This window comes from Gadus macrocephalus, chromosome 10 (genome assembly GCF_031168955.1).
Source record: "Gadus macrocephalus chromosome 10, ASM3116895v1".
NCBI classification, from domain to species: domain Eukaryota; kingdom Metazoa; phylum Chordata; class Actinopteri; order Gadiformes; family Gadidae; genus Gadus; species Gadus macrocephalus.
This window is the reverse complement of record NC_082391.1, coordinates 23,405,559-23,428,058: the sequence shown is the minus strand read 5'-3', so window position 1 is coordinate 23,428,058 and position 22,500 is coordinate 23,405,559. Positions and strand designations below refer to the sequence as shown.

Genomic DNA, 22,500 nt, shown 5'->3' with positions numbered 1-22,500 from the left:
CTGAGCCCCTCAGCCCTGCCGTCTCACCTTCAACATCCAGCTGCTGTTCCTCGGAGGTGAAGTTGCCACAGGGACTTCGGACCCTGCATCGGTAGGCTCCCTTGGCCGTGCTGAACGCCTTCAGTGTGACTTTGCTGACATTCGAGCATTCGAGCACTTCCCCGTCCCGCAGCCACTCAAACAGGTCCACTAACGGCAGGTTGTGGTCGCAGTGCAGAATGAGGTTGTCTCCCTCATTCACGGAATATTCGGAGCTGGGGTTCAGATGGGCCGTGGCATCTGGTCTTGGGGAGTACGACTGGTGTGAGCCCATAACATCAAGTTTGAGGACTGCGGATGTAAATCAAAGGGGAATATAATTCTTATGAGGTTGAAGAAGGGAATGTCATAATTATACTTTTAATTTATGTGTAGGCTTACACTTATACAGTTTTAATAGGTATAGTAAAAGTTGCAATCAGAAGAAAAAAAACATTAAACTTCAAAGCATTAAAGCATTATTATTCATTCAAGCATACTCACCAGAAAAGCATGTGTTATTTGCGCAGACATCGCAAACCTCTATAAGGAAAACAGAAACTTAAAGTAATTTATTTTGGTTGACTACAGAGAAACAATTATTTTTCAAATATATCGAAATCGAATATTAAATATTTTCAAATAACAAATGAATACTGGTACTTTAATACACATTACATAACTTTCCATAACATTACAGAACAGGTGGAATAAAACATGTTTTCCTTACCTGAGGATTCGTTCAGTGCCGGAACTTTTGTTGTTTTTTCACAATCAAGACACTGAGAGGGAACACACAACGATCCAACCCCCGCTATGAAGGCATAAATACATACAATCATATGGGAAACTAAACAAACACATCAGCTCTTAACGGAATAACAGAAGTGTGAAGCGAATAGGGTGCCTTACACACAAGCAGAGCGCCCAGAAAACACCACAAAAGCACCTCCTTCACTGCCATCATCTGTAGGGCCAAAATATACAACAACCAGATAGTCAGATATGAACTTTATCTTTAACATATCGATGAATATGTGAATGTTTCAATGATTAATGTGTTTACCTCCCATGGCATCATAGGTCCCTGATCATGAAGTGTGGAGATGTGGGAGGCGAGAGCCTCTCTATTTTGCCTAAAATACAGAGCTGCCTTTGTATGGGCGAACCTACACCGATTGTAAACAATGATAGTGATGCATATTGACAGCTGCGTGTACGGTGAACTGCAAACAATGGGGCCATTATTTCTTTATTTAAACTTATGGAGAGAGAGAGAGAGAGAGAGAGAGAGAGAGAGAGAGAGAGAGAGAGAGGCAGAGAGAGAGAGAGAGAGAGAGAGAGGCAGAGAGAGAGAGAGAAAGACAGAGAGAGAAAGACAGAGAGAGAGACAGAGAAAGACAGAGAGAGAGAGAGAAAGACAGAGACAGAGAGAGAGAGAGACACAGAGCTGCGCGTGTGGTGAACATGGACTATGGACTATCAGACTACCTCTGAACACTATGCACTTTATTATGCACTTCAACCATGCACTTTACTTTATATGATCATACTGCTTCTATTTATGATATGGACTGTCTGATTCCTCATAACTCTATGCATTTTAATAATGGACCTGCATTCTGTGTCTTGTGTATTTTTATTTAGGAACTGCCATAAGGTAAAGCACTTTTTGATGATGCACTACTGGTTAGATGTAAGCTGCATTTACTGGTTCTCCTTACTTGTGCAATGACAATAAAGTTGAATCTAATCTAATCTAAACAATAGGGACATCATATCTTTATTTAGACTTATGCACACAGAGAGAGAGAGAGAGAGAGAGAGAGAGAGAGAGAGAGAGAGAGAGAGAGAGAGAGAGAGAGAGAGAGAGAGAGAGAGAGAGAGAGAGAGAGAGAGAGAGAGAGAGAGATACTCAAGATGTTAGATGTTGAAGCGCTACTTGCAGTGACCAATAGAGGCCGCTGTTGAACTGTAGTACAACAACGAAAACGTCATAAGCAGCATAACTACTTGTCCACACTGTAAGCCTTTATTTTAAGTCATTTTAAGCATGCATAAGCCTTTAAATATATTCCAAATGTTCATGTGGTTGACCAAGTGTTGAAAGTTACAAAGCCTGCGGTTCAAGTTAAATACCCCTTTTTGACAGCATGAAGAGCAGTCCTGTAATTAGGAGTCACCTGTTTCTGAAGGGTTTTCCATTTAGGGAGCGTGAAAATGAAAACGAGCCAGACAGACCTCTGAATAACCTCAACCTTAATGGATTGTAGTAGGCTCATCTCAACAGTAATATGGTGGCCTTCGTTGGTATCTTTCGGACCTTCTCCCGCATGGCCAAAGAAACTGTGAAGACAAGCCGCTTCAGACTAATTGGGAAACAATGCAATTATAGTAGAGTGGAGGTCGTGGCTGGCGTTAAGGTATGCTTATTTTTATTTCGTATTGTTTTAAAAGGCTGCGTATTATTCCACTGCTTTGCGAAGCTGGCCTGTATTGGAATCAACGTTTAGCCTTAATGTATTTCGTTTTTAGCTACACTTAACATGCATGGGGATTTTGTGCGGTTCTTTCTTCTGGCCGAAAATAGCAGTATGAATATACACCAACACGAATGTCATTTGCACCAGCAAACGACTCGCATTACCCATACACTGACTTCCTCTTTCACACTTGGTTGTGTGCTGTATCTGACTTCCCTGTCATGCAGGAAGTTACTCAAAGTATCCAAGTGAAGATGAGTGCGTGCATTGGCTTTGGGTGGAGCTCAGCACGCCATTCGGACGTGTAGAAACTTCCTTTAGTGTCATTTAGCTGTTCAGGGGACCATGGCGAAGGACAATAATCACCTTGGCCTACCCATGGCCCACATGGTGAGTGTGTGTGTGTGTGTGTGTGTGTGTGTGTGTGTGTGTGTGTGTGTGTGTGTGTGTGTGTGTGTGTGTGTGTGTGTGTGTGTGTGTGTGTGTGTGTGTGTGTGTGTGTGTGTGTGTGTGTGTGTGTGTGTGTGTGTGTGTGTGTGTGTGTGTGTGTGACAATGTGAGCTGGTGGTGGTAGGTAGGCCTACTATCTGATTGTGAAAAATATTGATTCTTGAGTATTAGTCTACTATAGATCTGATCATTGCATTATTTCAAAAGCTCAGAATCACCCTGTGCATGTAGATTCTCAAACTACATTTCCCAGGCTCCGTTATACCTACAGTACACGTAGGTAGATCAGTGCCATTGATCGTCCCCTCTAGACCTGATGCAGTGCCGCTACAGTGTGATGTAACTCGGGAAAGATTCCCCCCACATGCTTGAGTCACCAGTGGAAAGCCCGCCAGGTCCGTTAGGCAATCTGCTGCATGAGGGCAGGGCTGGCTGTCGGTCTGAGCGGAGCGCTGCGCTGTCGGCCCCGCAGCGGCTCTCTGAAGGAGCCGGCTGCCGTTAGCGCGCTGGGTGGTTGTTGTTGCGTCTTTTGATTTTGGGTAAGCTTCCTCTCTTCTGGGTTTGGTTATATTGTCATTTACACCTTGGCCTCCAACTGTTTGCCATCTGTACTGCCTGCTCACTTCAGAGATGATGATGCATGATGACTCGCGTGCGTGCGTGCGTGCGTGCGTGCGTGCGTGTGTGTGTGTGTGTGTGTGTGTGTGTGTGTGTGTGTGTGTGCGCGCGCGTGTGTGTGTGTGTGATGATTTCCCGAACCAAACGATGATGTGATATTAGAATGAAGCAAGGGGCGAGGCTAATGAATATAGCCCTGCCTGGCATGAGGCGTGTTAAGGGGCATGCAGCACTACACCGCTATGATGAATGAGGACCGAAACCAACAAGTGTGTGAATGGGGACAACCTGTAGAAAAGCACGCTTCCTCCTTCTGTCAAAGCAACAGCTGTAGCACAGGGCACTTCCTAAAGAGTGACTGACAAACAAAAACAGAGGCCTACAGACATTCCTCTTCGTCATCCTCATTCTCATCATCACAATGGGTCAGGGGTCATTTGTTTGCTCTGACGAACATAAGCTGCATCATTAGCTCTGTCGCAGCCCCGCCCGCCCTCTGACAAACAGTTACATTCTGAAATGTTTTCACGGTAGTGGTGACTGACGGCTTTCCTTTCGCACCACACCCCAAGAAGCCTCAGAATAAATCCGGTTGCACTTGATTTCAATTAATGTAGGCGAAGTTAAGAGTAAACAAGTAAAATAAGTCAAATCTAGTGTTATCGAGTCTGTAAACTCTCTCAACCTGTCAAATGTCATTGTTATTCCATTGTTGAACTCTCTACCTCTACCTCTCTCTCTCTCTCTCTCTCTCTACCTCTCTCTTAAAGGGCCAGGCTGTGTCAGATGGAGGTAAATATGAAGCATGTACACTTTAAGTCCCATGTATTATCCTGAAAACAAAACCAAAACATGTCTGCACACGAAATGCAAATCCTGGGTCCTGGGCCATGCTGTGGGTGTGTGTTGGTGTGTGTGTTGTTTAGAGCTGAACATGTCTACGCGGGGCTGTGCCGGCAGCAGCTCCAGCCTGCCAGGGATCCAGATCAGTCCGGCCAGCCAGGCCAACAGCGTCCTGAGCTGGGCCGTGTCCTTCGAGAAGCTCCTGGAGGATCCCACGGGAGTGCGCTACTTCACTGTGAGATATCTAGACCTACTACCGCCCGATGGATTTCCAGTTTTTCTGACGAGCACCTTCACCGCTGCACCCTGACTCTCGGCACGCCTGTGTTTGACTTCCATGTGTGTCTGGTTCGTCTTTTGTTTGTTTAGGACTTCTTGAATTCTGAGGTCAGCGCAGAAAACATCATGTTCTGGCAGGCCTGCGAAGAGTTCCAGAAGATACCAGCCACCAGTTCAGCAAAGGTATGGTACCACGGTTTGCCTTGGCTTTCTGGTCGACTTTTGAACCTGTATTGACATCTGATGCTTCCTGCCCTTACCTACTTTTATTGGAGTGTGTGAGCTTGACATTTTGGCACTGTTGATATAAGCTGGGGAGTTAAAACAAACCTTTAATTTCATTACAAATTATGTTTTATCTAACATGACGTCTTTATGTAGGTGTGGCAACAAGCTTGCATTCTTGTCTGCTCAGAGATGTGTAAACTCACTTATTTCTTTGTAATACTCAAAACCAAACCTCAAATCTCACCTCTGCAGTCCTTGCAGGCCCTTAATTTGTCCCCATTTACTGTCTTAATTTAACATTTCGGTCATATTTTGTTTGGTTTTTATTTCTGCATGTGGTCTTAAGTGCTACAAATACAATGTTTTATTGGTACGATATATTCATGCCCATAACAATTTGTAGCAGAGGGTCCAGTGAGTCACGGGGTTCGACCCTACCTGCTGTTTCTCCCCAGCTGAAGGCCTCCGCCTGCTCCATCTACCAGACCTACCTGTCTGGTAGCGCCCCCTTTGCAGTCAACATCACCGACACTGCCAAGAACCAAACCCAGGACCTGGAGAGCCCTACTCCAGATATGTTTGACAAGGCCCAGTCCCAGGTCTGTCCCCTCCAGCCCAGCCACCCTCCCACTCATCCCTGTCACACACTCGTTGTCCTGCCTGCTTTTGAGCTAGTTAGGCCATTTATTTGAGTAGCATTTTCTGTAAAAAAGGATTTCTAATTCTCTTCACGTCCCATCAGCAGACAATGTATCAAATTCCTCGACAATATTTGAACAACGTTAATTACGTTGCTGTTCGTGCTCATGGTGCAGGACCAGAGTCTAGGCTCTGCAGACCTACTGCTAAAGCTGGCCATCTTTTGGTGCGTGGCTCTGGAGAGAGGGGCATGATGTTTTATGCTTTCAAATTTCTCTGGAATTACCGAACCCTGTTTTCTATCCGTTACGAGCCAATTTCGATTTAAGCATTCCAGTAATTTCAGACCAGTTAGGGCGTGTCTTCCCTGATTGGTTTGGATCATTGGTGTTGCGTGTCAATCACATGCACACACAGCGTTGTCATAGCAGCAGGAGGAGATGTTCTTATCTTTCTTATCTTATCTTATCTTCTTATCTTATTACGGTGCATTTGTATATGTATATAGAGTATCATTATTTATTGTTATTTTTTATTTACTCTTATCTTTTTCAGTACTTATTATTCAATACTTGCATTATTGTTTATCGTTTGTTTTTTAAGATCATACGCAACGAATACGAATACCAAGACAAATTCCTAATATGTGTAAATGTATTTAGCAATAAACCTTTTCTGATTCTGAGGAGAAAGCGGAGGGAGGCAATTTGACGGTTGTTTATTTTCAGAATTCTCTTATTTTCTGCGCGCTCTCTTTACAACTCTAGAGCCCTACCTTTTAGCTAGCAGCCTTAATATAAGATGCACTTTATTAGTCCAAACCAAATTGGAAATGGGCGTGTTCAAAAACACCCCCCTGTTTGTGAACGTGCTCCCTGCCTGGGGACGGGGGGCTGCAGATCTTTAAGCTGATGAAGATGGACAGCTACAGGCGCTTTGTGCGCTCTCCCCTCTACCAGAGCTGCTCTCTGGCCAGTGTGGAGGGCAGGCCTCTGCCCAGCCACCCGGCCGTCCACATGGGGTCCTGGGAGGACGTCGCCGCACACAGCCCCTCCTCCAGCAACGGCAAGATGGTGAGAGGAGCTGGAGAAGGGGGGCTCTGAATGGGATGGAGCAGTACAGAGAACGGATGGATGCTTAAGTGTGTGTGTGTGTGTGTGTGTGTGTGTGTGTGTGTGTGTGTGTGTGTGTGTGTGTGTGTGTGTGTGTGTGTGTGTGTGTGTGTGTGTGTGTCCTTAGGACCAGTCAAACAGCAGTCCGGGCAAACAACGGCGTAAGAGAGGATCCTGGGGAGGTGAGGTCCACACAGCAGCTGCACTCATATCAACGTGTCCTTCTGTGTATGAACGTGTTGTTCTGTGTATCAACGTGTCCTTCTGTGTATGAACGTGTTGTTCTGTGTATGAACGTGTGATTCTGTGCTGCTTCCACCAATACATACTCTAAATTAACGTTTAATTATTATTGTGTAGTTCCCAAGGTTCTCTCTCTCTTCTCCTCTCCGCAGCCGCAGACATGTTGTCAGCAGCTGGCGGCCACATGTCGGTGAAGTCAACCAGCAGCATGGAGTTGGGCTCCCTCTACAGGCGGGCCGAGGTCAGGACACCCACAGGCCCAGCCGGTCTGCACACAGAAACACAGCGCTGACCCAGATCCCAGATCAGCGCTGATTTAACGAGGACCAGGGTTCTGCCTCTGTCTCACCGCTCTGTGTGTGTCCCCGCCCCAGGACGGAGGCTTGAGCCCCGGCTCCCCGGGGGCCCCGGGGGGGAGGCGTCTGGGCGAGGGGGGGTACTGCTGCGTGTTCCTGCCCGACGGCAGCGCCTCCCTGGCCCCCACCCGGGCCGGCCTCTCCCTGAGGGACATGCTGGCCGGCCTGTGTGAGAAGAGGGGCTTCCCGCTGAAAGACGTCATCATCTACCTCCGGGGCAAGGACAAGGTACTGCCCCCCCCACCCACCTCCCCCCCTACCACTCTTCTGTATTTCAGCATCTGTGTGTGTGTGTGTGTGTGTGTGTGTGTGTGTGTGTGTGTGTGTGTCCACAGCCCTTATCTATGGATCAGGACTGCTCCGTGTTGCGAGACCAGCAGGTGACCTTGGAGCTCAGAGTGATGCTCACGTGAGTCTGGGGGCTGCTCTCTCCTCTCCTCCTGCCTCGCTGTGCTTCTGACTCAGGGTGGAGGAGTTAATTCCAAAACCAAGGGCTCACAAATAACAATACCATGATTGAAGACCCCTTCTCCAGTCAATAGCCGCGTTTACATGGACACATCTGATCCACATAGATTTCTATGCGGATTAGAAAATGATCATATATATACGCCTCATTCGGAATACAATTATCTGCTCGGCATAAAATTCTATGCCGAATAGAGTAGAGGTGCCGAAGAGGTGGTGTAGTCCGTTTTAATCGCCATGTATACACTTATTCAGAATAGATTGGGGTTTAACTTAGAGCAGCTGCAGTAGTTCGCAATTTGTCCACTGAGCTCCGTCTGTACTTTTATGTACACCGAACTTGACCGCTGTCAAGGAAAGTGGATTTATTGCCTGATTCACGTCTTTGTTACCACTCCATAAGTAGTCCGGTAAGCGTGTCCGGTTGCTAAGCGACGGGACATGGGTGTTTATTAATGACGGGTTTGCGTATCGTAGTGTCCGCGCGTGTCTGAGATAACTGTAAATGAGTAGGCTACTTCTAGTACTTTTGCAGGCTGAACGTTAAAATACTTCTTAACTTAGAGGGATGACAGCTGCAGTAGTTCGCAATTGGACCTTCGAGGAGACTAATGTTCTCTTGGAGGAGGGGGGAAATATAAAGATCGGACGAGAAATTGACATAGCTGTGCTGTCCTCCTCCTTCTTAATTGAAGGAGCAGGCAGAGAAAAGCTCTCTCCTGCTGTGCTTTCATTAAAATCAAATTCAATGAAATAAAATCAAATAAATAAAATCAAAACAATGCCAAATAGTGATAAGATGTCCATTATGTCGCCGCCGGTCCAGAGATGTGTCAGGTGTGCGCAAGAGACATAACGGACACTTTTGTTCCTGCCATGTATACAGTACATTCGGATCACATTTTAGGAACAGATCTATGCCGCATAGAAATCTATGCGGATCAGATGTGCCATGTAAACGCGACTAATGTGTTGTGTATTAACGCAGAAGTATCGATTCGATTGACATTCAGAAGAAGAGAGAACTTTCTAACAAACATAATGTTCTGTATTTATCTGTTGCTTGATTTTAGTTTTTATAAACAAAGAAATGAGACTATGGCAGGAATCTCCGGTTCCAGATATGTGTGGGGACTCTAGCTATAAACCAGCTGTACTCTGACACTGTGTGTGTGTGTGTGTGTGTGTGTGTGTGTGTGTATAGGCTGGAGGTGGTGTCCACGGGTAAGACGACGGTGTGCATGGTGAAGTCCAGCCGGACTCTGCAGGACACCCTCTCCGTGGTGCTTCAGAAGCACCCGCTCAAACTCCAGGACACGCTGGTCACCATGGTAACGGTCGATGCGCTGCTCATGGACGTTCATGTGTGTCGAGAGATGCTAGGTACATGGGAGCGCGTTGCTGCGCTGAGGAGGCCTCGTCTCTGAGCGGTTCTGTGTGTTCCTCAGAGTGGGAGCAGCCAGGCTCTGGACATGGCCACCTGTGTGTACCAACTGGCCAATAAGACGCTGCAGCTCCACAGTATCAAAGGTGTGTACGCTGTCCCTCCCCACCACTGCAGCCAGCGAGGGGTTGGGTTGTGTGTTCTGATGTTGACCATGAAACGGAGAATAAAGCATGGCGACCATCACAGAAGACAAGCCTTGCCCTAGTGGTCGGCTTTGAGGTTTTGGTGGACATGATGGCAGGTTAACCAAATGGAACTTGGTATCATGTTTATGAGATTAGGCAGGACGTGTGTTCATGTAGGCTTACCGGATGGCTGATGCCTCAAAATATAAAAGCGGCAAATCTGAGACAAAGACGATTCATTTTGCTCACCTGCTATCTGATTGACAGCTGATCGGCGTGAGTTCAACACTTGCCTTCTGCAAACCCACATCCCATAATAATGTGCTATATCGGTGCAGAGAGGGGGGAGAGTGGACCGGGTTTCAGCTACCCTGATCCCCGGGAGCCTTAGGATGTTTCATGCTTTGTTTTGAATTTGAAAAGATGAATTATGAAATATAAACTCTCTGCATTCTGAAGGGCAGAATGTCCTACGGCAGCCGGGCCTGATTCTACCTTTGGGTTTGAAGAAAATGAACAGCGACGCAATTGTATCGACGCGGGTTTGCTGTACAGAGCATTTCAACCAAGGAGAAACCGAAGCAGTCCAGCGCTCGGTGACGTGTCCAGCAGAGAGACCACCACCTCATTCTGGTGCATCGCTGCAGCGTAGCAGACGCCCCTTTGGACCATGCTCAATGTTCCCGTTTTGTTTAGTTTCTTAACCTCGGTTCTTCTCAAGGCTAACCGGAGTCACACATCCATGGCCCCAACTTCCTCCTATGTCGTAACGTTGAGATGTCATCTGAACGGCCGGTGACCTCTCTGCTGCTCCATCCGGCCGTTCGCTCTGAAGAAATCACTCCGTGAATCAGCTCAGCAGATAGAGGCACTGGTATTCGGTCCGGGGCTCGCCCCCTTGTCCACTTTGAATAATCTGTCTCCTCCTGCGCTCTATCTACTTCACTACGTCTTTGGTCAGCACCTACCCTTAATAAGAAGCCGTGTTGCAGTCCCTTCTACTATCAGTGCCTTGTCGTTGTGCTCCCGTATCTCGGCCCGTTCCTCGGGTTTCATTTGTTTGTGTTAGGTCCCGGTGTCGCGGTTCATTTGGCGCGTCTGAGCGGGGTGTCACATCGAGTTCAGCTCACGTCCTCATCCCCGAGACCCGAGACCCCAACACCACTTCACTTTGGATCAGCCGGCCGCGGCGGAGCTACAGCTATTCAATTTATAGGAAGACGAGGGCGAGCGAGAGGGAGGGAGAGGGAGGGAGAGGGAGCAGTAGAGAGAGAGAGAGAGAGAGAGAGAGAGGGGTAGAGAGGGAGAATGGATTGGATTAGCGAGCCTCTGTCCCGGGAGAGGCCGTTAAACTATTGTCAGTAATGTTTTATTCCACTGGGTTGATGTTTAGCACCGCCTAGACGCGGCGCTGGAACACCACCGTGCGTCTCCCTGTTTACTACGACCCCCGTGGCCGGGCCGTCTGAGGAATGGTGTTTTATTCATAATGAACACCCTGGTTCCGAGAGCAATTTGTTGCGTCTTTATGTCCTGTGCGTAGACAAAGACAGCAGTCCTGGGTCCAGAGGCAGTACTGGTACCACAGCCACCAAACAGGTGAGACTCGGCACTCTGAGCCAATCAGATCTCACCCAGCCTAAACACAGACAGACAGACAGACAGACAGACAGACAGACAGACAGACAGACAGACAGACAGACAGACAGACAGACAGACAGACAGACAGACAGACAGACAGACAGACAGACAGACAGACAGACAGACAGACAGACAGACAGACAGACAGACAGACAGAGTTCCAACATAACCCTAACCTTAATGAAATGCAGAGCTGAATCTTTTTACAGGATGTAATTCTGTTTTCTTTTTAGCCGATCACGATGTAGTTGTTCATATTAAGGCTTTGCTCAGCATTAGCTTAGTGTTACCTGCTGTTCCCCCAGGCTGCATGTTACGATGTAAAGTGATGGGCTTTGATTGTAATGTTATTTCATGTTAAGATGTAAAGTGATGGGCTTTGATTGTAAGTTTGTTTCCAGGGCAGCACAGCGTCTCCGGACGGGACCGGGCCTCGGGCGAGTGGACAGCCCGACAGAACCCAACCCAGGCCCAGTAAGATATGCGACATAGAGGGTATGAATTAGCAGGGAGTGGCTGACTGGTCTCACAGGCGCAGCCCCATCATATCTATCTATTTTACCAAGCATCCTTATATTTTCACTTCAATTGGTGTATTTGATATTTGAAAAGCCAGGCCAGGACTCGGATGAATCGTATTCCCATCTGCCTTTCCCTACATGAGATCCGGCACTATTGTGCCTTCATACCAATTCCTAATTGGAAAATTGTTTTTAATCAAACGCTGGCAATTGTTGTTAGGACAATCAGCCCATCCCCGTGACGTCACAGGACGGGAACCGTAGATAAAGCAGCAAATAGAACCTCAGGAAGCAGCGCGGGCCATGAGCCTGACGCCTGACGCCTCTCTCCCGCGGGGCAGAGATGCTGGAGCTGCTGGCCCGCGCCCAGTGCTGCCGGGTGGACGACCAGCGAGGGCCTCTGACCAGGGAGCACCTGGAGCTGCCCGCCTTCCTGCTGCTGCCCGCCCAGCCTGGAGACCCCCCCGCCCCCCCCACCAGCAGCCCCCCCACCCCTCCCCCCGCCGGCCCCGACGCCACAGGGGGCCCCGGAGGGGGGGCGGAGGGGGGCGCGCCGTCGCCCCCGGAGCCGGAGCCCAAGAGCCTCAAGGAAACGTCCATCTGATGCCTCAGCGCGGGGGGCGGGGGGGGCAGGGGTCCCGGGGGGGGTGGGGGGGGCAGGGGTCCCGGGAGGGGCGGGGGGGGGGTCCCGTGGTCCCGGGGGGCAGGGGACCCGGGGGGGCAGGGGTCCCGGGGGGGCAGGGGTCCCGGGGTGTTCCTTGGTCCTCTGCGTTATCTTCGGCCCCTCAATGTGTGAAGGGCAGCGGCCCTTTGGTAGCTTTGGTCGCCCTCAGAGGAAGGCTCTTGTTCCCTTTTTTATTTTTTTATGGATTTTCCCGGACTGTTTTCCTGGTCGGACAGTGGGGCAACACGGAGGGGTACCCCCTGAAAAGAAAACACTGTTTGAAACCAATGAATTGTTATTTGCTTCAATGTTAAGAGCTATGTTCTGAAAAAGTGTTTCAGGTGCTAAGGAAATGTTTCTATTTAATTTGAATGGGATATATATATATATATATATATATATATATATATATATATAGTTCCCAGAGGTTAACCCAGCTCTTCACCCCCCTGTCTTCATCTCCATGGCTCGTTGCTCGTCTAATAACCCGGGTTCTGACTCGAGCTACGGGGGGTCAACCTGAGGACGGGACAAACTGGGCGGGGCCTCCGAGGGGACTGACCAGCAGTCATTTTGTGGATATTAGTGCGTGTGTTGCACAAACAATTCTTGTTTTTTAAGAAAGATTATAATGGATTGATGTATTTATTTTGTAAAATGTTTATTTTCTATATGATTGCGTGATGTTTGTTTGCTGTGTCGACACTTGGCCAATCCCTTTGTTAGATCTCCTGCCTTACTACTGTCCTCTGAAGACTGGAGATGATTCTCAGTACAGCGTTTCAGCTACATCACGGCTCAGGTTCCTTGGGGGTGACATTAGCCCACATTGCATATTTTCAAAATAAAAATGTTTTCTAGGCTTTGGCTTTTTATGTCAGTTTCTGTTAAAGGGGACAGTTCTGGTTCAAGAAATATATGGTTGTGTGAGCGCAATTACATAAACATTGGTGAAATGTAACATTGACTTTTAATTTGCGCTTTGTCATAATGTAGATTGTTGGAGGAAAACAGCTCAAATATGAGGCCTTCTCTCCGTATTCCTTTAGTCTTTAAGATCACGCCGTCAAAGAATGAGTCCACTACGGAGATCAGTGCAGAGCTGCTTTTGTCTGTCCCCATCTAAGGATATTCTTTGGCTCCAAAGACCTGTTGCAAATATGTGAGAGCTTCTTTAGTCTGAGGGGGCTATGGAGGGCATTGTTTGGGTGTAATCATTAACTCAATCAAATAGAATAGCTTACAAAACAACAGATTGAAAAACCTAACGTAGCTCCATTTCTAACGCCATCTGAACCCGTCCACCTTCTGTAGAGGACGCTGACGGCTGCCTCACCGTGGGGTCTGGGAGTGGCTCCAACCGCTGGACCCTGCAGCGCACAGGGAAGGCTGCTGGACGGACCGTCGTGTCCCACTCCCCTCCCTCCTGGACAGCTACGGGACCTCCCCCCCCCCCCCGCAAAGCAACCAGCATAGTGGGGGACGCCAGCCACCCCTCAGCATAGTGGGGGACCCCAGCCACCCCTCAGCATAGTGGGGGACCCCAGCCACCCCTCAGCATAGTGGGGGACCCCAGCCACCCCTCAGCATAGTGGGGGACGCCAGCCACCCCTCAGCATAGTGGGGGACCCCAGCCACCCCTCCCAGCCCCTCCAGCCTCCTGCCGTCAGGGAGACGGTTAGCAGCCTCCGGGCCGGCTCCACCAGGCTGTCAGGAAGCTCAACTCTGCCCTCACTCCCTTCCCTCCCCTCCCTCCCTTCCCTTCCCTCCCCTCTCCCTTCTGTCCCCTCTCTACCTTCCCTCGCTCCCTTCCTTCTCCTCCCTTCCTTCTCCTCCCTCCCTCCCTTCCCTCCCCCTCCCTCCCTTCCCTTCCCTCCCCTCTCCCCCCTCCCTCCCTTCCCTCCCCCTCCCTCCCTTCCCTTCCCTCCCCTCTCCCTTCTGTCCCCTCTCTCCCTTCCCTCCCTCCCCTCTCTCCCATCCCTCCCTTCCCTCCCCTCCCTTCCCTCCCTCCCCTCTCTCCCGTCCCTCCCTCCCTCCCCTCCCCTCCCTCCCTCCCCTCCCCTCCCTCTCTTCCCTCCCTTCCCTCCCTCCCCTCTCTCCCGTCCCTCCCTCCCTTCCCTCCCCTCCCCTCTCTCTTCCCTCCCCTCCCTCCCTTCCCTCCCCTCCCTCCCTTCCCTCCCCTCTCTCCCTTCCCTCCCTCCTTTCCCTCCCCTCTCTCTCTCCCTTCCCTCCCCTCTCTCTTCTCTACCCTCTCTCCCTTCCCGTCCCTCCCTCCCTTCCCTCCCCTCTCTCCCTTCCCTCCCTCCCTCCCCTCTCTCCCTTCTCTCCCCTCTCTACCTCCCCTCTCTCCCCTCTCTACCTCCCCTCTCTCCCTTTCCTCCCTTTGCCGCCACCATCTCTGGACTTTGAAACCCATAATGTTCTTCATATTGCACATTTCAATCTATTTACTTTTTAAACTATTTTATATGTAGTTTTGTTTAGCCTTACCTTGGCACTATTCAGAATTATTTTGCACTATTCTTTGCACTATTTATTTATTTATTAGCTATTTAATTTTTTCTTAATTTTCTCCTTCTCTCCTCATGCACCGTGGGTTGAGACAAACGCTATTCGATCCCTCCGTTGGTCTGGCACATAATCTGGAGTTAACAATAAAGCTGACTTTGACTTGGACTTGGATCCCCACCATGTAATAGTTTCACAAAAGCCTTAAAATCCATTCCTATAGACTGCATAATCTACTCACATATGAATCTGAGAATATATAAAAATAATATTGAATGCATAACCACATATATCCTCCATACAATATCTTAAATTGTGTTTCAGTATGACATCCAGTCACTCTCAAGACGAACACACAGAAGGGACTGAGCTCTGATTGGCTGGTCGGTGCGCTGAGCGTGTGTGTGTGTGTGTGTGTGTGTGTGTGTGTGTGTGTGTGTGTGTGTATGTGTGTGTGTGTGCGCGCAGTCGCTGCGTTGGTGGCAGAGTAGTGAATGGGCAGAGAGAGGGGTGTGCTCTCTGAGAGGCAGACACACCATCGGCAGGCAGAGCAGGAGCAGCACACACAACCTCCACGCACAACCTCCACGCACAACCTCCCCGAGAGAGAGAGAGAGAGAGAGAGAGAGAGGGAGGGAGAGCAAGGTGAGTGGACTCTCCCCAATCCCTCATTATTATTAGGATGCATGCCAGCAATTCAGGTGTAGCCGGGTGGGGGGAGGGGGGGGGGGCTGGGGGACAGCATGTGTCTGTCTGTCTGTCTGTCTGTATGTCTGGACCGCGTCCGTCTGTCTCTCTCTTTCTCAGCGTTATTCTGAAGTCAGCGGTGTGGATGCTGGATGATCCCATTGTCGTGATTTATGGTTTATGATTGATCTTCCATCATTCAGGAGGGGGGGGGGGGGGGGGGGGGTGGAGGAATTCCCTCCCTCACCACACCCTTCCCAGTGCTGTGGGATGTGTAATCACCCGCTCTGCTGTGAATATACATGGTGTGTGTGTGTGTGGTGGGGGATTTGGCACTCTGACTCGCTATCAGGTGAGGGACAGATTGTCTTCCTGTGCAGAGGTCGTTGAGCTGGGTAGGGTGGTGGAGAGGGTGGAGGTGGTGGTGGAGGTGGTGGTGTTGGTGGAGGTGGTTGATACAGCAGCAGAGATTCCCCTCCGTGTCTCAGGACACGGTGTCCTTGTGGCGGTGGTGATAAAGACCCATGCTCCTGGGCTGCTTTGATGCCTGCGGCCCAGCAACCACTGCCAGGGTGTGTGTGTGTGGGGGTGGGGGTGTGTGTGGGTGGATGGATGTGAGTGGGTGTGGGTGGGTGTGTCAGTGTGTGTGTGGGTGTGTGTGTGTGTGTGTGTATGTAGGGGGAGGGGTGTTGTGTGTGTGTTTGTGTGCGTGTGTGTCTGGTTTCTGATTTATATCTGTGTATAGGGGTGTGTGTATTTTTGTGTATGTGTGTATATGGGGACACACACACACACACATACACACACAGACACACACACACACAGACACACACACACACAGACACACACACACACACACACACACACACACACACACACACACACACACACACACAGTTATTCTGAGTTTGCAGAAGGTCATTTACAGCTGGAGCAGCCTGCTCACTTGAACTGGGCTGAAAGTGATTCAATGTGATCACGTAGTACTTTTTATTTAATTCATCCACCAGCTCAACCCAGATAGTCACTGGTATATTATCTGTAAAGTTTAATGTTTGCATATGTTTAGTGCCTTACTATTGGTATAGTTTAATAGTCAGTGGCATACACACACACACACACACACACACACACACACACACACACACACACACACACACACACACACACACACACACACACACACCCCCCCCCCCCCAAAGTGAAGTGTCTTATCTCGCTTTAAGCCAGATGGGAGCAAGTTAATTACAGCTGTGACCCAATTGTTGAAGGATTTATTTAAAAAAACTTTCAGTCTCGTTAATTCCCCTACGAACAAATGAGCAGGCTCCCTACACCGTTAAAGCCAGCGCTGTAAAGGTTAACGAGCTGTTAAAGGGCTGCATTAGAGGGCCGGCGTGGGGCTGCCTCATGTTGACGACCCCCAGGTCACTGGCAGAGGAGCTGGAGAGGCCCAATAAGGAAAGGGAAACGCATTTGTACTCCTTGTACTGAATTTATGTCGACCAGTCTTGCAGAAAGGGGTCTTGCATGCTTCTTACTGTTTGTGTGTGTGTGTGTGTGTGTGTGTGTGTGTGTGCGTGCGTGCATGTGTGCGCGTGTGTGTAGCCTGGGGTAATGCATTAGACCACAGCGTTGTGTGTTTTTATTCATATATATATAATAAACTATAATATATATTTTTTTACATTCAAAGATTCCCTGGCATCAACGTGTATCCCCCGGGCTCCCTTTACTCCCCCGGTGAACATGGGCTCTTCTAACCCGAACAAAAGACATGCACTTAAATCTTCTTTCTTTGTGTCTTCAAAAACATACCCAAAGTAAGAGGAGCAAAACAGGGACAGGGTTAAGGCCGAGAGACGGGTGAGCCCTCATCACATCGCTATTATCTTTGGGCCATCTCTCAGTGAGCCATCACCCATCATGGGAGCATTTGATTAGGATCTCTGCAGAATCATAACCAACGCATTGTAAGAGGCCAATAGAGGTTTTCCACCAAGAGAAACCAACACCCTCCAAGTGTCTTCTGTGTTGCGGCCCAGCTGGGCCCAAACGTTGCATGCACGCCTGCTGTGCTGTTTGTTTCACTCTATAGCATCGACCACCGCCTGGGGGAGGGTTCAAAAAGCCAGCGTGTCAATTATAAGCAAAAATGGAGGAGACACGTCCAAATAAGGTCAGCGGACCTGACGCGGTCCACAGATCACCCTGCGGGCTCGTCTCGCTGCACAGAGGTAATGATAAACGCTGGCGTGAGCTGTCAGCGCCATCGACTGCGTGTTTATCCGTCGGCGCGTTGTTGTCCTTAATGAGGCTGATCGAGAGGGGAGTCCCGCCGTGCACAGCGCTCCACCGGCCAAACAGGAGCCAGGGCATTCGGCGCCCTGCACTTATGCAGCAGGCGCTTGTTGTGTTGTTGTGTTTCCGTACTCGTACTCGCCACGTCAATGCTAATCAGAGGGAAACTAAGAGTATGACGAGGCATGCAGGAATACATCGGTGGATGAGACATTTGCGATAATATCAACAATAACGATCATAATCCACATGCATAGTTCTTATTGAGTCTATTGTGATTGATAAGAAAAAACATCTGTGGCAGTGTTACAAATGAGATGCTTATATTTGAGTCTATTTTCCACGGCACCGCAGCTGGGGCTGGTCTGACTCACTCACTTCATACCGAGGACGCTAATCCCTTAAAGACACAGCGAAATTGCTTAATTGAAAGGCATGCTATTAAATAAGTAAAGCAGATTGGGACAGGCAAGATGCATCATCCCAAACAACCCAGCACACGTAGAATTGGGGTACAGCATGAGGGTGGGGCTCACTCTACCGTTTCAAAACTCCAATGGTGTTGGTTCATCCTTTTGAAATTTGATTAGGCTCCTCTTAAAAAGCCACCGTTATTGTGACAGCTCGACTGGTTCCTTCCTGCTCTGCCCCCACCTGTTCACCTAATGCGGAACTATAGCCGTATCGTGCTGTGACGTGATGGTGAGAGATAAACTATCTTGGTGGATCATTGCATGGCATTGTTTCCTCAGTCGATGTGAACACATAATCATTCAGTTATGTGGATGTTGTTTGGTTGCCCCAGGCAAAGATGATTCGGTCCGGTTTATGCGTTATGTTTCTCCTGCCATCCCCGGAGTCAAAGCAGGCACACACACACACACACACACACACACACACACACACACACACACACACACACACACACACACACACACACACACACACACACACACACACACACACACACACACACACACAGCATGCGTAGACTGCAATCCAAGACAGACAAAGTGCAGGAAAGTTGACCACACACAAATTGTCTCAGGGCCTTTAATCAGTGTAAATTATATTGTGAACCGACGATCACACTTAAAACGGTCATGCCAGCCTACCACCAAAAACGGAAACGATCTCCGCCTTTCCTTGGACAGAGTCGCCCCCTGGTGGGGTGCGTGTGTTACAGATATTTGAGCGTCCGACAGCGGATGTTCAGAACGCCTCGCAGAGCAACGTTTCAATCGGTCAGACGGGTAATCACCGTGGGCGCTGTACTGGCGCTTCTTAGAGCATGACACGTCTCGTGACAAATAAAGCATTCATCACTCACACGGCTGTCAACATGTTTTCTCCCCAATCCACCCACCCACCTACCACCCAACCCCACCATCACCTCCCTCCCCCGCCAAACGCAGGGAGACCAGGCGCACCTTTGCAAGGATCAATCCAGAGGACGTCGTCCATCTTCCACTTCGTTGCCAGCGCCAGATCGCTCTTGGAATCACACCCTTTTCTAACTCCATTCTAACGCCATGGAGCAGAAAATAAACGAGGTACGTGACAGAAACGTCTTTGCAGACCTATGATCTCTCCATTTCTCTCTCTCTCTCTCTCTCTCTCTCTCTGTCCCTCTCCCTCTTCAATGTCTGTATATTTAAATAAAATCAATTAAGGCCGGTATCACAATTCCAACCACCACCTCCTCTTCCTCCTCCCCCCTCCCCCCCCTCCTCCCTCTCTCCCTCGCTCTCTCCCTGTCTCCCCCCCCCCTCAGCAGACTCCCACCAACACATCGCCTCAGAAGCACATGAAGAACCGCTCCAAGTCCACGGACGAGCTCCAGCACCCCCGCAGGGTGAGTGGGGCTCACATCAACGCTCTGTTTCATCATGTGCTGCGAGAAGATAACCCTCCCCATCTACCCCCCCCCGCGGCTGACTCTGTCCTCCCCCCCCCATCTTTTAGGCTTTCTCCTCACAGAAGTCCTGCCAGGGAGACCAGAGCTGGAGCATGTCAAGGTGAGTGTGTGTGTGTGTGTGTGTGTGTGTGTGTGTGTGTGTGTGTGTGTGTGTGTGTGTGTGTGTGTGTGTGTGTGTGTGTGTGCCAGCATGTGGTGGCCACCTTCCCTCCTCAGACCGCCGTCCAGTAATATCTAGCCCCTACCGTAGAGCCTGGCCCCCGAGCCCCCACTCTCCCCCAGGGCCCGCTCCTGACGTAGCTCTTGACGTAGCTCCTGACGTAGCTCCTGACGTAGCTCCTGACGTAGCGCTGCACGGGCAGCAGGCCGGTGAAGCAGACTCATATTAATGTGATGGCCAACGCCCGAGGGTCCTGCCGTGACCGCTCTGGCAGAGAGTTTTACATATACTCCCCCCTACCCCATTGCCCCCTTACTGTGGGTAAGGACTAAACCACTCTGGGTACCCCCCGGGGGTGGTGCGCCCCCCCCCCCCCCCCCCCCCCCCCCCCCCGCTGAGCAGAGGTCACCTGCCAACGTCGAAGTTATCAACAGTGATTAGATAGGAGTTGTTCTTTTATCAAATCGTATCTGGTGGATAGCCGTTGGGACCTTTGTTGCTCATGTTGGGCTCGGTGAGCATTCGGTCGGACCTGATACAGAATGAGGGGTCCCGTTAGTGGAACAATAATACAAACCATTTTAGCATTATTGACCAATCAGGAGCAGGTAGACCAGCGGTTTCTAATGCGTGCTGCTTCCTGTTGTGTTTGCAGGAGGGCTCCGATGACACGAGTCCCCCACCTCCTCCACCGAGGAGCTGAAGGAGGAGCAGGAGTGACTTCCCCCGCCCTCCCCCTCCTCCTCCACCATCACCCCCTCCTCCTCTTCCTCCTCCTCCTCCTCCTCCCCACCTCTCGCCCCCCTCCCCTAACCCTCCCAGAAGCCTGTTGTGGGACTGATGACTGCTGTCCCCCCCACACCCCCATGACGTCATCTCACAACACACACACACACACACACACACACACACACACACACACACACACACACACACACACACACACACACACACACACACACACACACCAAGGCGCTCTACCCAGAGACAGCTATAGCGACCTGATCCAGAACACACACACACACACACACACACACACACACACACACACACACACACACCAGACCATACACACATGCACAGAAGCACACGCATGAACACGCACACACACTGAGACAATCATTAGATGTGCCATGATTATGGATGTGCATTGTGATTTCATCGTCTGGGGCAAAGTGAATGTGAAATGACAATAAAGATGTCTTGGTTGAGTGTGAAGGCCTCACTCCTCTCCCCACTTCCTGTCACTGGCGTTTCCTCGAACCGACTTCCTGTTCCACTCGGCCTCCTCCATGGCATCCTTGTGTTTTTAGATAAGATAAGATAAGAAAGAGCTTTATTCATCCCGAAGGAAATATTTTTGCCAGAGATTGCAAAAAAAATGTCACAACATAAGAATAAAAAAGATTGATGATTAGAATGTGTGCAATGAGTAATGAGAAACACTTTGCCAATAGAGTAACGGTGGTGAGCCAATCGAGGATTCTGTGAAATGAAGAATGGATTAGGCTCCAGGAGATAGCCTGTCTACGCAGCGGAAGGAGATTCTTTGTAATTTGTGTCGGAATTGAAGAAAATAATCACTAGTGACGTGAGAGGTGCAGAGTACGCCTGCCACGCTGACGAGTGAAACCGCTCCCCGGGAGAGCGGAGATAAAGCTAATTATTAGGTCTGCCTCAATTCAAAAGGTAAAGTGAAGGACTGCATAATATCAGACAGGATTCAACAGCAGCGCTACAGAAACGATACAGAAACAGACGCACGGTATCATTCATATCATTGATGTTGGACTGGAAATGTCTGTTGTATGGAAAATGTCTGTATGTATATATATGTGTGTGTGTGTATGTGTGCAGTCCCGTGAAGTTAAAAGCAACACAGTTGTCTCTCAAGGCAAGACCTTGAACCAGTCAGGCAACAAGGCAGCCTTTGAAATGACAGAGTACATCCCAGCCGGCCCAGTGCTGGTTTATTATTCCACTTACTGGTGCAAGGTTGGGGGACGTTTGGCCTCTCTCTGGGACGGTTACGGACTGATTCGCAGGAAGAGCGCCGGCTGCATGGCATCTGTCACACTCTGATTGCAGAGGGGGAGAGTTTCACCCACTGGTTGGTGGCCTGGTTTAACCCCAGGCCGCCTGGTGGGGGCGCCAGACGAAGCAGAGCACAGAGCCCCCTCCTCTCCTCGCTCTAGCTAACATCTTGGGAGGGCTTATCGGCAGGAAGGGCTTTTACCACCGACGTTGGTTCATAGCCAGATTGTCACTTACTGCTACGCGCGTGTGTGGTTTTATGTGTGTGTGTGTGTGTGTGTGTGTGTGTGTGTGTGTGTGTGTGTGTGCGTGTGTGTGTGTGTGTGTGTGCGTGTGCGTGTGTGTGTGAGAGTGACAGGGAGAGTGGTAGAGAGGGGGAGAGTGGGTGATTGTTTGTGTGAGATAGAGCGCAAGAGAGCGAGGAAGAGAGAGACAGTTAGTGTGGTTACCATTGAGTGAGCATATGCGTGTCAGTGGGTCTATCTCCTTTCAAATTATTCCAAGAACACACACTCTCTCTCTCTCTCTCTCTCTCTCTCTCTCTCTCTCTCTCTCTCTCTCTCTCTCTCTCTCTCCCCCTTCGTTTAATAGCATGCGTAATTTCTCCTCCAGCTTCCCAATAACACATTTATATAACCCCCCCCCCCCCCCTGCTGGGTCCGCCTGAGTTCGTGCGTTGCTCCGCTGCTCCCGAGGATTTCAGAATAAAAGCCTCACATCAGCAAATTCTTTGTACTTTGTTTAGAAAAAAACGCAG

General features: G+C 49.7%; 2 protein-coding genes and 2 long non-coding RNA genes across 4 annotated transcripts in view; 2 read left to right on the top strand and 2 right to left on the bottom strand.

Moving 5' to 3' along the window:
- Positions 1–1,475, bottom strand: part of LOC132466227 (uncharacterized) — a 3,317-nt gene extending 1,842 nt beyond the window's left edge. The window contains exons 1-5 of the mRNA XM_060063321.1: positions 1,085–1,475; positions 931–985; positions 749–832; positions 523–561; positions 28–330 (exon numbers count right to left, since the gene is read on the bottom strand). Of these exons, the coding sequence (XP_059919304.1) occupies positions 28–330; positions 523–561; positions 749–832; positions 931–985; positions 1,085–1,099 (496 nt within the window). The 5' untranslated portion in view covers positions 1,100–1,475. The remainder of the gene's footprint in view (positions 1–27; positions 331–522; positions 562–748; positions 833–930; positions 986–1,084) is intronic.
- Positions 1,476–2,728: 1,253 nt separating this feature from the next.
- Positions 2,729–12,108, top strand: LOC132466228 (regulator of G-protein signaling 14-like). Its single transcript, XM_060063322.1, has 15 exons — positions 2,729–2,891; positions 4,340–4,361; positions 4,496–4,647; positions 4,782–4,874; positions 5,375–5,518; positions 6,458–6,631; positions 6,798–6,852; positions 7,066–7,154; positions 7,288–7,497; positions 7,605–7,678; positions 8,942–9,068; positions 9,186–9,267; positions 10,853–10,908; positions 11,352–11,445; positions 11,813–12,108. Exons 1-15 carry the CDS (start codon positions 2,847–2,849, stop codon positions 12,073–12,075), a joined length of 1,680 nt encoding a protein of 559 aa, XP_059919305.1. The 5' UTR covers positions 2,729–2,846; the 3' UTR covers positions 12,076–12,108.
- On the bottom strand, positions 11,522–11,810 carry LOC132466229 (uncharacterized). The gene is made up of 2 exons (XR_009527776.1): positions 11,640–11,810; positions 11,522–11,599 (listed from the first exon to the last, which is right to left on the bottom strand). It is a non-coding gene; the product is annotated as an uncharacterized LOC132466229 (long non-coding RNA).
- Positions 12,109–14,492: 2,384 nt separating the features above from the next.
- On the top strand, positions 14,493–20,630 carry LOC132466226 (uncharacterized). Its single transcript, XR_009527775.1, has 5 exons — positions 14,493–15,288; positions 19,047–19,184; positions 19,409–19,486; positions 19,597–19,653; positions 20,368–20,630. It is a non-coding gene; the product is annotated as an uncharacterized LOC132466226 (long non-coding RNA).
- Positions 20,631–22,500: the final 1,870 nt, after the last annotated feature.